Source organism: Rhinatrema bivittatum, chromosome 14 (assembly GCF_901001135.1).
Source record: "Rhinatrema bivittatum chromosome 14, aRhiBiv1.1, whole genome shotgun sequence".
Classification (NCBI taxonomy): Eukaryota; Metazoa; Chordata; class Amphibia; order Gymnophiona; family Rhinatrematidae; genus Rhinatrema; species Rhinatrema bivittatum.
In genome coordinates this window covers 8,262,754-8,276,442 of record NC_042628.1, presented here as the reverse complement: position 1 = coordinate 8,276,442, position 13,689 = coordinate 8,262,754, and the positions used below count along the sequence as shown (strand labels likewise).

Genomic DNA, 13,689 nt, shown 5'->3' with positions numbered 1-13,689 from the left:
GCCGCGTGACAAAGTCACAGGAGAGACGCGGTTTATTCCCTCCTTGTTGATCGGACCGGTTGTTGCAATAATTTCTTTGACAGGCATTTTCATGGGCGACTAATCTGACGCAATGCAGCCGCAACACGCGGTGTCGTCATTAAAGTGTGGCGCGAACTGTCGCCGGTATCCCTCATGAAACCCTAAAGGGGTTTGGTCAACAACAAAGGGTTAATGAAATATAAGATTGGTTGGCGAGTGCGGAAGTCTTTTTATTAAAGTGACTAAATCGTCATTCCTTCTCCCCACCCCAGAGGAATAGGTGACGTCATATTCAGGCGTCAGAGTAAAGAAAGTCTAGGCAAGCGGAAGAGACGCCTTCCTGCAATAAATTGTCGCTGGTGAGTTGTATCGTACGTTTCTTAGAGACTTCCCTCTTAGGAAAAACCTTTAGTAAAATGATCAAAAGATACTATTTGCTGCACGAGCTGATTTACTTACCTGTAAATTTAGTTCTCATTTATTGTAGTCAGCTTTGAAATAGTTGGTCAGTCACAAAAGGTGGCCTAGAAATCCATAATTAAATCAAGTTTAAAATAAAAGCGTAAGTGATGGTGTAACAGTGGTCGATGTCATAGTGTCTGTGGTATTTGTAATTACAAAAACGTTTCAGATCTGTTATCTATGGTAAGTTACAAAAACGTCTACATTCTGCAAAACTTAAAACAGCTGTAAATGTAGAAATCTTCAGTCCTAGTTTTCCTCCAAATACCATGCCTACTGAATTAGTTTAGAATTATAAAATAAGTTCAGATCCTTTACCTTCTTTTTTCACTTGTCGTTTTAGTTGCTCCTGATCGATTGCTACTTATCAGAGTTGAATTTTAGTTTTAATAGAAAACATCTGGTTTTAAGTCATGGTTAGCAAAATAGATATTTTAATTAATATTGAATGTGCTTGCTTTTTATATTTTTATTTATATTATCATTGATTTCTCCAGGATTGTTGAAGATGCCCAAAGTAAAGAGAAGCAGGAAAGCACCTCCAGATGGCTGGGAGTTAATTGAACCAACCCTAGATGAGCTGGATCAGAAAATGAGAGAAGGTGTGTTTTGAGTTAATGACTTTAAATGTAACTGTAATTTTAAATATGTATTTATTTATTTGTTGTTTATTGTTGTTAACAGTTCATTGTAAAGCATATACGCTGCATTCCTGTTCCATGTAAACCAATGTGATGTTTCCAACGAATGTCGGTCTAAAAAACCTTTAAATAAATAAATTTATTTAAAAACTTTTATATACCGCTTCTACAATGAAAGGTAGATCAAAGTGGTTTACAATAGTAAGCATTCATGATAAAATATAAACAAAATAAGATAAAACTAAACAGATCTTAAAAACAAAACTGCAACAAAAGCAGGACAAATCTCTCTGTAAGAACTGTTAGGATTCAAATCTTTGTGACCTGTTTAAATGTGTTGGAGCATAAGTACGTTTTTTTTGTTTTTTTAATTCCTTAATATTTGTTAATTGCCTGAGGGAATTGGGGATGCAATTCCAGAGAATGGGAGCATTTACTGAGTAGGCATGCTTTCTGGTGATATCTCATATATGGCTACTTAACAGAGTGGACCTCTAGGAGACTTTTATTCATGAAGCGGAGATGACATGAAAGTCGATACAATCATGGAGAAGAGCATATCCAGATAGCAGGTTTCTTGTATATGAGGTTGTGGATAATGGATAGAGTTTTGTATTGTATTTGCACTGGCTCCCTGTTCCTTTTCAATGAACAGAGGACAGGAGTGATATTATCACGGTGTTTTGAGTTTGTAAGAATACGAGCAGCTGTGTTTTTGTATAAGTTGTAACCGACTTAAGCAGTGTCTGGGAGCCCTAGGTATAATGCATTAAATAGTCTAACCCTGGGAGAAGTAGGGCCTGCAAAACTGTACAAAAGATTTTAGGGTATAGTAAAGGTTTTAGATGTTTAATCGATGAATCTTGTAGAAAGAGGTTTTTCCTAAAGAAGAAATTTTTTGAAATGGATAAGGCTGAGTTCAGCATTACACTGAGACTGCGAACATCGATAGTGATAGGAATAGAAAAATTGCCAAATGTTAGGTGAGTTGGTGGACTGCATTGTGAATGAGGAATGGTAAATAAATGTAAGATCTCTGTTTTAGTGGGATTAAGTTTTAGATGACTGTGAGATAACCAGGTGTTAATGGAGTTAATTTAAAGACTAGCCATTGATAAAGTATTGGACCAGGAGCTGCTGTAAAGCATGAAAAAGTGAATATCTTCTGCATGGATCTTGAATTCTACACCTAACCCAACTAAGAGATGACATAGGGGTAACAGATAAATATTAAACAAAATAGCCAAAAGTGATAAGCCTTGGGGAACACCTGTAGGAATAGTATACCATTCAGAACTAAATGGACCAATGTTGATCTGTTGAGAGTGATTAGATAGGAAGTAAATGATTTGAGAACAGTGTTGGAAATGCCAATAGACTGTAAGCCAACTAGTAAGATGGTATGATCTAAAGCATCAAAGGCAGCAGAAATATCTAGCAATATTAGTAAGTAATTTTGTGTTTGCATCGAACCCTCATAAGATGGTGTCGAATGAGGATAGAAGTAGGGTTTCGGTACTATGGCCTTTCCTGAAGCCATGTTACTTAGGATGAAATATGGCATTCTCGTTAATGTAGTTGGTTAATTGATGTAAAACAACTGATTCTAGGACCTTTGCTAGCGAAGTTGGTGAGGCTATAGGTTGTAAGTTACTCAGATCAGTTAAATCTGAGTTTTTCTTCTTTGGAATTGGGTGAACCGAAGTTTGCTTGATGATATCAGGAAAAATACTAGAATTCAGAGAGAGATTAATTAGGTGTTCTAACAGAGTTGAAATATGTTCACATACGGTTTTTAGAAGGAAGCATGGGCACATATAAGGGCTAGAGAAAACTTTCATTTTGGATAATATGAGACACAATAGTAGGGTCAGTGTCATCGAAAGAAGACACAGTACAAGTGATGGGAGGAAGGTTAGGACTGGGAACGGGCAAATTCAGCTGAGATGGCAATAACCTTGGTCCTGAAATGATGTGCAATGTTATTGCAGAAAGAGTTGTCTGGTCAGACCAAGGGTCCATCAAGCTCAGTATCCTGTTTCCAATAGTGGCCAATCCAAGTCATAAGTACCTGGCAAGTACCCAAACATTAGATCACAAGCTGCTATTGCTTATTAATTACCATAATGGCAGTTTATGGATTTAACCTCTAGGAACCTATCCAAACCTTTTTTAAACCTAGTAACACTAACTGCTGTAACCACATCCTCTGGCAATGAATTCCAGAGCTTAACTATGCGCTGAGTGAAAAAGAATTTTCTTTGATTTGTTTTAAATGAGCTACTTGCTAACTTCATGGCGTGCCCCCTGGTCCTTCTGTTATCTGAGAGAGTAAATAACCGATTTACATTAACTTGTTCAAGGCCTTTCATGATTTTGTAGACTTCTGTCATATCCCCCCCCCCCCCCCTCAGTCATCTCTTCTCCAAACTGTACAGCCCTAACTTCTTTAGCCTTTCCTCGTAGGGTAGTTAGGGATCTGACAATATTAAAAAGAATGGCAAGATAACCATTGGTGACTCGAATTTTTGTTGCATAGAAGGATTTATGAGGAGAATGGCTAAGATTACCATATTTACCATTTCCAAACACAGTACAAATCTCCATAGCAGTTGAGGAATAGTGCAAACACAAAAGAATAGTGAAAGATGATGGTAAAGCAGGGAAAATAGTTATCAAAACTCACGAATAGTCCCAAGAGGCAGGAGTACCATGAAGAGGCCGCACAAAGGGGCGCGCGACGCACTGCTGCACAGCTGCACAGCACCTCCAGCAGCGCCCTGATGTCAGAGGGGGCGGGGCCGGACCACCCGTGGCACAGAGCGGGCAGTGCACAGAGTCCCAACAGGCACAGGATTCAAAGTGCTGGCTCCCACGATGGTCCAGAAGGGAGCTGCGGGAGGCAGAGAGGTATAATTAAAAAAAAAAAAAAAGCCTGGAGCTAGCCCACTGTGCAGGATTCCTGGTTTGATCCCTGACTGGAATCTTCTGCTCCCTAGGTCAGCTGGGGCTGAGGACACTTTTGAGTTCTTTATTTAGGAAAGCCCATTAGAAGTAAATAAAAGATTGTGATGCTGAAGAGACAGGGTTAGGGGGAGCAGTCATGTGCATCACTCAAGTAGTGATCCGATCTGGGGCTTTTGATTGTAGGGTTCTGAGATTTACAGTGCTATAGGAAATGACCACAGATTGGGGTATAAGAGAGGGGGAAAAAAAATCCTCAGGCCAGCCCTGGATTTGCGAAGTGGCTCCCGTTATGCCTGTGCGCAGGCTGGCTGAGATTTGCTGCCTTTCAGCAGAGAACAGCAGGTCCTTGTGGTGGGGGGAGGGGGTGTGTGAAAGCACTAAAGGTATCTTAGGGGCAGCAAAATCCTAAATCCGTCCCTGATGAATAGATATGGCAGCGAGATTGGAGCCTTGGTTCTGATTTGAAGCAGAAAGAAACTGGTCAATTAAAAGAAACCTATAGTTTGTGTGGCTTCAGATCTGGCACAGTTTTTCACTTATCAGATGAAGCAGCATCTGGCATCCATTGTAAATATTGGCAAAATAAGGGCCCGGCTCTTCAGGGTATTTTCTCATAGACACAGAATGGGAGAAAAGCCTTAGTGAATCGGGCAGTAAAAGGGGCATTTACATAGCTAAGGAAAGGATTGTTTTAGGAAATGGTAAGCTACGTCCTACCTGTTTTATCATTGTATGCTTTTAGCAGGGTGTCCAGCTTTGTATAACTTTTTAATTCTTGGCTTTTTTTTTTTTTTTGTATTGCTGATGGATTTTGCAGCCTGTGATGTTGTTAGTGTATTGCTGGCTGAAGTGCAAATAGCTATTTAACTTCTGTCTCCTTTTCTAGCTGAGACTGAGCCCCATGAAGGAAAAAGGAAAGTTGAATCCCTGTGGCCCATCTTTCGAATTCATCACCAGAAAACTCGTTACATTTTTGATCTTTTTTATAAAAGGAAAGCCATTAGCCGAGGTATGGGGGGGTCTCCTGCTTGATTTGGCACGTTTACAAGCAGAAACAAGGCCTGTCTTGTTTTTCTCTGACATCTCTGATGTTTTTTTCTTTGATAGAACTGTTTTTTTGTTTTGTTAATTTATTTGGGAGCTGGGACTATTGTGCTGAGCTAATTTCTTACATTTTATTTTCTATGCAGAATTGTATGAGTACTGCATCAGGGAGGGCTACGCCGATAAAAATCTGATTGCTAAATGGAAGAAACAGGGCTATGAGAATCTGTGCTGCCTGCGCTGTATCCAGACCCGGGACACTAACTTCGGAACAAACTGTATCTGCAGGGTCCCCAAAAGCAAGCTGGAAGTAGTAAGTGAAGGGGTTATTACTGTCAGACTGCTCTTGGGTTCTGGATGCCTCATGGTGTCGCTCTTCGTTCCTAGAACGGTTGTGAGAGCTCCTGGAGCTTGCATCTTAAAATTCAGGTCTCCAACTAATTCTATGCAAGTAGGTAGTAATAAATCTTCCTTCTCTTTTCTTGAAAGAATTACTAGCCAAACATTCAGTGTCATGGGTTTAAGTATTTTTATGTAATTGGCTTTTTATTGATACTTTTATAAATACATAGTATCACAATAGATTTTTATGATTAGCATGTTAAGTAAACCTATTGGGACTGTTTGGGTAATCCCTAGAAACAGAACATGATAGCAGATAAGGACCAGGTGATCCATCCACATCTCCTGCTCAGCTTTATAGTTCCATCCTGTCCCTCAGGTCCACTACCTCCACAGGGAGGCCATTTCATGTGTCCACCACTCTTTCTGTAAAGAAATGTTTTCTTAAATTACTCCTGTCCCCTTTTTGTTGAGAGGCCTGCCTACTGTGTATTTATTGCTTGGAGCTATTTAAACGCCTGTTTCCTTTTTGTCCTGCAGACCAGTCTGTTCGCATGGGATTCCTCTCTTATACCAGCAGGTGGAGGCAGAGCATGTCTTTTGATTTCGTCACTGTATATTCTGGGATAGCCGGAACTCCGCCAGTAGTTCTCTGGCGATGAAGGCAACGAGGAAGAGAGCAGACGCATGGGCCCTCGGTGAAATCCAGACCTTTTCAGGCTGGTGCCAGGGCATCAGAAGCCTCCCACAAAGCATGGAGGAGCTCAATTGGAGCCCTTGCTACGAGGGGACGTAGAAAAGCTTGTAAGGCTGCAGCTGAGAAGTGAGCGAGTTGGTATACTGGCTGACTGGGGGAGAAAAATGTTCACAATGTGGGCTCTTTCTGCTGCAACTGTGACTTGTCGGGCCTGCCAAGGGAGGCCACCCAGGTAGGAACAGCTAGGGAAGGGCTAAACATGTCAGGCAGGCCCAAGGAATAAAGGTCAGGTAGTCTGTTTTGGAAGAGGAAAAGGGAGCATGAATTCTCATCGGAATTTATTTTATTGATGCACAAAGCATATTGTGAAATGAAAGGCAGTGAAGGTGAATGGATCCACTCTCCAGATAGGTCTGTAGGAGGAAAAGAATGCCAGAGAGGCAGCCACTGCCCGCTAGGCCTCTCCCCACCAGAAGATAGCAGCCCTTTGGAGTCTGAGGTTGGGGAAGATAAAGCAGTAAGGCTGTTTGGAAAATAACTGGGCTCCCTTATCCAACAAGTGATGCAATCCCTAGAGCTGTGGGCAGAGGAGAAACCTGTAAAAAGAAGGGAGACCCCATTCTGAAAGGAATTAAATGACCGGCTAAGGTTTTCCCATTGCATCAGCATGTCAAAGATAAGGGGACACCCCAGCTATAGCTCTAAGATCCAAACAAGCAGTGTGCAATTTGTATCTGCTGGCAGGAGGAAGCAGAGCGGTATTTTAAATTACCAAGGATAGAGGCACCAGTAGCAGTGTCTTCCGAGAGGACCACAGTTCCACTGGAAGGAGGCGTAGCCCCTAAGGATACGCAGCATGGCAAAAGGATGCTTTTCTGAAAAAGGTCTTTAATAAGATGGATTCAGAAGTGGTGTGAAGCAGCCAGTTTAGCGGAAGATTGCTCTTCTGAGGCAGCTCAGATAGAGGCTGGAGCAGCCTTCTTAGAGTACACACACATGATCTGGTGAGGACCTCGGCAAAGCAGGTAGCAACGGGGGTCAGGGCCAGAAGATTTTTGTAGTTGCAAAATTGGTTAGCTGATGCTCCATTGAGGGATTGCGTAACAAAAGTTCCCTTTAAAGGGCAGTTAATTGATGAAGAATTATGTTGTTCTTTATTTCTATGCTGCTTATGTCAAAGGACCCTAAGCAGCTCACAAAAATAATCCATAGAGACACTTAGAATTAAGGAGTTAACAAATGAAGAGAAAAAAAAAAAAAAAGCATGATCTGGTGCGCACCGTGGCTAGAGGCGTGTCATCCGCCGTGGCGGCCAGAAGATAACTCTGGCTCCGAAGCTGGTTGGCTGACGCATCGTCCGAAACAAGACTCACGAGGACGCCTTTCAAGGGGAACCCTCCTGTTCGGAAGCGAACTGGAGAAGCTAGTCAACAAATGGGGCGAATCCCCACGACTGTGGCTACCGGAGGACAGGAATAAGAGAAACCAGCGACCCTTCCCCCGAACTTCTAGGGGTAGAGGACCACAGCGCTTCAATCCATACAGAAGCACATATCAGGTGGCTCGCCCCGCAGGCAGGAGCCAGTCCTTTCGGAACAAGCACAACAAAAAGGGAGCCGGCTCGGGTCCAGGTCCCAGCCGCACCCCACAATGAAAATCAGCCGACCCGTCCAAGGGAAGAAGCCATAGAGGGCAGACTTACCCTATTCTACCAAAGATGGGTCGAGAGAACTTCGGACAAGTGGGTCCTAGCCATCATTCGAGAGGGATTGTTTATTCTAAAGAAAGTACAGCTGCAATTATTAGGGAAAGGCAAAGGGATAGGGACAAGGAACAGAACAAAGCAGGAGGAAATAGTTTGTTCTGGGGGGCGACAGGTCCATACAACTGTACACTCACCCAGCCACCCCAAAGTTTCAGTAATGTGGATAATCTTTCATACTGACCAATCAGAGTATATGCAGAGTGTTGATTCTAGATTAGTGCAGTGCATTTCATTTGAGAATGTATTAGACCAATCAGCTAATGGGTCTGGCTGGCTGGCTGCATTCCAGCACGTAGGCAGAGTCCTTTGCATTCTGTATCTAACACTGGTATACAGGAATACAGCACTAAGAGGTGTCAGAAAGACAGTGCATACCTACAGGATATTATCTGGATTTTCACCACATCCCTCCGGACAAGTTTGTGAAATCCCCCTGCTACGACCCCTCCAAGAGGACGGCAGTGGAAACTACGCTGACCAGATTACTCACCTTAGAGGCTATAACACCAGTGCCCTCGCAACAAATAAATACTGGACACCATTCCATCTATTTTATCGTCCCCAAGAAAGAAGGGACGTTCCGACTCATCCTGGACCTCAGTCTGTCAACCGCCACCTGAAGATTCCTCGCTTCCGCATGGAAACCCTACGCCCTGTCATAAGGGCGATAAAACCGGGAGAATTTCTTACATCCCCGGATCTGTCGGAAGCCTACCTGCACATTCCGGTCCATCAAGAGCATCAGCGTTTTCTACGCTTCATGATCCTGGACCATCACTACCAGTTCCAGGCACTACCATTTGGGTTAGCCACAGCACCCCGGACGTTCACCAAAATCATGGTGGTAGTGGCGGCAACACTGAGGAAGGAAGGAATCCTCGTACACCCATATCTGGACGATTGGCTGATCAGGGCAAAATCCCCAGAGGAAAGTCACCAGGCGCCAACAGAGTTAAAACTCTACTGGAGAGCCTCGGGTGGGTGGTCAACACAAACAGCTGTCTGCAGCCCTCCCAGTCTCTAGAATCCCTGGGAGTTCAATTCAACACCAAACAAGACAAGGTCATCCTGACACCGACAAGGAGATCAAAACTGATGACCCTGTTGAGTGAGCTTCGTCCCACAGTATGGGACTACCTCCAAGTCCTCGGCCTCATGGCATCCACACTGGAAGTAGTGCCATGAGTAAGAGCTCATGGCACTACTAAATAAGAGCTCGCATGAGACCCCTACAGCGCTCCCTACTGTCACGATGGAACCCGCTGTCCCAGAACTACACTGTTCATCTCCAGCTCTCGGACAAAGTTCGGAACCAACTACCATGGTGGCTACAAGAAGGCCATCTGAGCCAGGGAGTGAGGCTATCCTCACCGACCTGGATCCTGCTCACCACGGACGCCAGCCTACGAGGATGGGGGAGCACACTGCCAGGAGCTGACCACCTGGGGCAATGGAACAAAGAAGAGTCGGGATGGAACACCAACCACCTAGAAGCATGGGCAGTCAGACTAGCCTGCCTACGGTTCGGTCACAGACTCCGGGACAAATCAGTCAGTCATGTCGGACAACGCCACAACAGTGGCCTACATCAACCGTTAGGGAGGAACCAGACGCCAACAGGTGTCTCTGGAAATAGACCCCCTAATGACGTGGGCGGAAGCGAACCTTCGAGATATCTCGGCTGCCCACATCATGGGGAAAGACAACATCACTGTAGATTACCTCAGCAGAGCAAGTCTAGATCCAGGAGAATGGAGACTGTCGACCACAGCCTTCCAGTTGATAGTAAACCGTTGGGGAAAACCAGTCCAATGCCCAAGTGCCCAGCTTCTTCAGCCGCAGACAGGAACCTCAGTCCCAGGGAATCTATGCCCTGGTACAGACCTGGCCACAGGAAACCCTACTATAAGCCTTCCCGCCGTGGCCCCTATTGGGCGGAATCATCCACAAGATAGAACACAAGGGACCAATACTTCTAGTGGCCCCGGACTGGCCAAGAAGGCCGTGGTATGCAGACATGTGAAGGCTACTGACAGAGAGCCCTCTCCTGTTACCACCACACAGGGATCTGCTCCAACAAGGGCCAATCCTCCATGAGGACCCAGCTCGATTCTCTCCTACGGTCTGGCCATTGAGAGGACTCGCCTGAGGAAGAGCGGATTCTCAGGGGCAGTAATAGACACCCTGCTCCGAGCACGTAAGTTCTCCACATCCCTAACATACATAAGGATTTGGAGAGTATTTGAAGCCTGGTGCGAGGACCGCTACATCATCCCACGATTTTGGAATTCCTGCAGAACATCCTATAGAAGGGATTGTCTCAACGCCACCAAGGTACAGGTGGCCGCATTGTCATGTTACGGAACCAAGAATGAGGACGGTAGTCTAGCCTCTCATCCGGACGTCTACCGCTTCCTGAAAGGAGTCGAGCAGATCCGACCTCCCCTAAAGTGGCCAGTGCCTCTGTGGAACCTCAACCTAGTTCTAGACTTCTTAGCAGGAGCCTCCTTCAGACCTCTCCATGGCCTGACCCTACGACTATTAACATTGAAAACGGCCTTCCTGGTAGCAGTCTGTTCGGCCCGTCGTATCTCCGAGCTACAAGCACTGTCCTGCCAGGAACCGTTCCTCAGACTCACTCCGGGAGCCATTCAGTTACGCACGGTCCTGTCCTTCCTCCCCAAAGTGGTTTCTCACTTCCATCTTGCTACTATCGCCAGATGAGCATAAGGATCCGGAAGAATCTCGCCATCTGCACCACCTCAACATTGGCAGACGCCTAGTCTGATACCTGGAAAGGTCGGAATCCATACGAAAGACGGACCATCTAGACAGGAAACAGAGAGTAGAATTAAATGGTCAGTTTTCACAGTGGAAAAAGGAAAACAGTGGAGTGCCTCAGGGATCTGTACTGGGACCAGTGCTTTTTAATTTATTTATAAAGGAACTGGAAAGGGGCATGACGAGTGAGGTGCTTAACCTTGTGGATGACACAAAATTATGCAGAGTGGTTAAATCTCAAGCAGATAGTGATAAATTTTAGGAGCGCGTGAAACTGGAAGATTTCCAAATGGCAGATGAAATTTAATGTGGACAAGTGCAAAGTGAAGCATATAGGGAAAAATAACCCTTGCTGTGGTTACACATTGTTAGGTTCCACATTAGTTTACTACCCAGGAAAGATATCTAGGTGTCATACTGCATTGAAATCATTGACTGGGTGTACTGTGGTGATCAAAAAAGCAAACGTTAGGAATTATTAGGAAGGGAATGGCAAATAAAATGGTGGATGTCATAACACCTCTGTATCACTCCATGGTGAGATCGCATCCTGAATACTGTATGCAATTCTGGTTGCCGCATCTCAAAAAAGATATATATTTGCACTGGAGAAAGTACAGAGAAGGGCGGCCAAAATGATAAACTGGATGGAACAGCTCCCTTATGAGGAAAGGTTAGGGATTTTCAGCTTGGAGAAAAGACGGCTGAGGGGGGGGATATGAATGGGTAAACCTGAATCAGATAATACAGGGTGGCCCATGGAAAAGTAGCCCGCCTCCAATGCACTGGTATTGGAGGTGGGCTACTTTTCCATGGGCCACCCTGTACAAAGACTAGGGCACTCTCCATGAAGTTAGCAAGTAGCTCATTGTAAAACAAATGGGAGAAAATTCTTTTTCACTTAATGCATAAATAAGCTCTGGAATTCATTGCCAGAGGATGTGGTTAAGGCAGTTAGTGTAACTGGGTTTAAAAAAGGTTTGGATAAGTTCCTAGAGCAGAAGCCCATAAACTGCTATTATTCAATAAGGATTAGTAGCTTGGGATCTTCCATTTAATGTTTGGGTAATTGCCAGGTTCTTGTGGCCTGGTTTGGCCGCTGTTGGAAACAGGATACTGGGCTTGATGGGACCCTTGGTCTGACTCAGTATGGCATATCTTATGTTCTTATGAACTAGTGGGCCTGAAAGTCCACTTGACCAGGGCCCAATTGTCGACTTTGGGCAACATATAAGGCAGCATCTCCACTGGATATCTGCAAAGCGGCAGCTTGGGCAACTTTACACTCATTTAGATACATCATAAGCTAGACCTACAGGCAAGGGAGGAGAATTGCTGGCCACACTAGAGGCCGTACCCCTCCCCAATATGTGGGTTGTGCCGGAGCAGTGTTGAGTACAGATTGGTCTGCAGGACGAAAAGGAAATTAACAGGTAAGCCTAAACTTCATCATCTTATCTCCCCTTTGCTTCATTTTCTGTCGTGTAAGGTAGAGGAAATGTTTTTAGATCTTTGTCTGCCCCCTTATGTTTCATGATGAAGACCACTGCTCGTGTTAGTACTTATCCTCTGGCCAGACTTCACCCTGTTGATCTCCTTTTGCAAGGGCTGGCTCCAGCTCATTCTATTTTAAGGCTTGTTATAAGAAGCATTAAAGATAAGTGCACTTTCTGTTCAGAAATTACACAGCATAGAGAACTCTTACCTTTTCCGGTGAACATTTTATGAGAATATAAATCCCTGGCTTTTTTTTTTCCTCCCACAGGGAAGAATCATTGAATGTACACACTGTGGCTGCAGAGGATGCTCTGGTTAAAACTTTTTTATTGGACTCTGGGGGAGGGGGGGTGTAAACTTAAACCCTGAGACAGTGCGGTGGACCACACAGCTCATGCACGCTTCGCTATTGGTCGAGTGAATGCCACCCTCGAACTTTGCCATGATCAGACTAGAGCATAGGCAGAACTCATTTCAGTCTTCTGTAATTTGATTTTAAAATAAACCTTTGTCCTTTAGAAATGTTGCACTAATTGATCTGTGTCTGATAGAGGCAGTAGGTGTTGTAAATGAACCATATCTGTTATTCTTCTGCTGCCTAATGCTTGCCCCCACCCCATGTGCTCCCCCCTATAATGATCCTTCTGCAGCTTCACCTTTGGCAACATTGTTACCAACATTTCACTTCCTCTAGACAGTCGGGTTTGGTGCTGACCCTACCACTATACACCTCTAAGATGGGAATGGGTAATGTGGTTTATGCCCACACTATATTCTTAAAAATGTAAGTTGACAGAGTTTTTGTTTAGCATTTTGGCTAACCAATGAACTAAAGCTTTTAATCTGGGTACAGCATCAAATATAATCCCAGATTTTAGCCAGCCTACGGCAACACTAACTTCAGCGCTAGTTGTTTAGAAAAGTGAATGAATGTTCTGTAAAATTTGCAAAAGCATGGAACCCTCATTACTAGTGTGATGGTCTAATAGTCTCTGTGTGCTATTTATTGTAAATGAAGACGTATTCCTTTCATTAATTCTGTCTTGTGGGTGTGTAGGTGGCTAACATTACCTAATAAAGACTGTGGCCCACATTCATAGATGCGGTCTATACACCTCTCGATCCAGTGTAAGTTTTGTTTTGGCTCTTTGGGCCATCACACGTCCACTACAAGAAATGCATTAAACTTTGAACATCAGCTAGTCTAGTCCTGTGATGCACTGCATGCATTTTCACGTAGAAGAGTGAATTATTTGAGATAAGGCTAGTTTTAGGACATCACGGAGGTGATACAGGGGTTGTCTCCCTTTGCCCCATAAGGATTTCTCTGGGTTCATAGTACCACCAGGGCTAACTAGTTCTGATGGGACCTCATTACACAACACAAACTGGCTCTTGATATTTTTTATTCCTGATTTATACCATCTTTCTTCTAGATAGTTCTATCTCACACATGCACTAGTGTGAGATTT

At 44.2% G+C, this 13,689-nt stretch overlaps 1 protein-coding gene across 2 annotated transcripts; it reads left to right on the top strand.

Annotated features, from left to right (window-relative positions):
• Nucleotides 1-143: 143 nt before the first annotated feature.
• BUD31 (BUD31 homolog) lies at nucleotides 144-13,331 on the top strand. 2 transcript variants are annotated; one of them, XM_029577599.1, is made up of 5 exons: nucleotides 144-380; nucleotides 981-1,085; nucleotides 4,978-5,100; nucleotides 5,282-5,448; nucleotides 12,486-13,331. In XM_029577599.1, the coding sequence occupies exons 2-5, from the start codon at nucleotides 992-994 to the stop codon at nucleotides 12,534-12,536; spliced, it is 435 nt and encodes a 144-aa protein (XP_029433459.1). In that variant the 5' UTR covers nucleotides 144-380; nucleotides 981-991; the 3' UTR covers nucleotides 12,537-13,331. The 2 variants fall into 2 exon arrangements, with proteins under 2 accessions (XP_029433459.1, XP_029433460.1); XM_029577600.1 differs by lacking the exon at nucleotides 144-380 and adding an exon at nucleotides 420-666.
• Nucleotides 13,332-13,689: the final 358 nt, after the last annotated feature.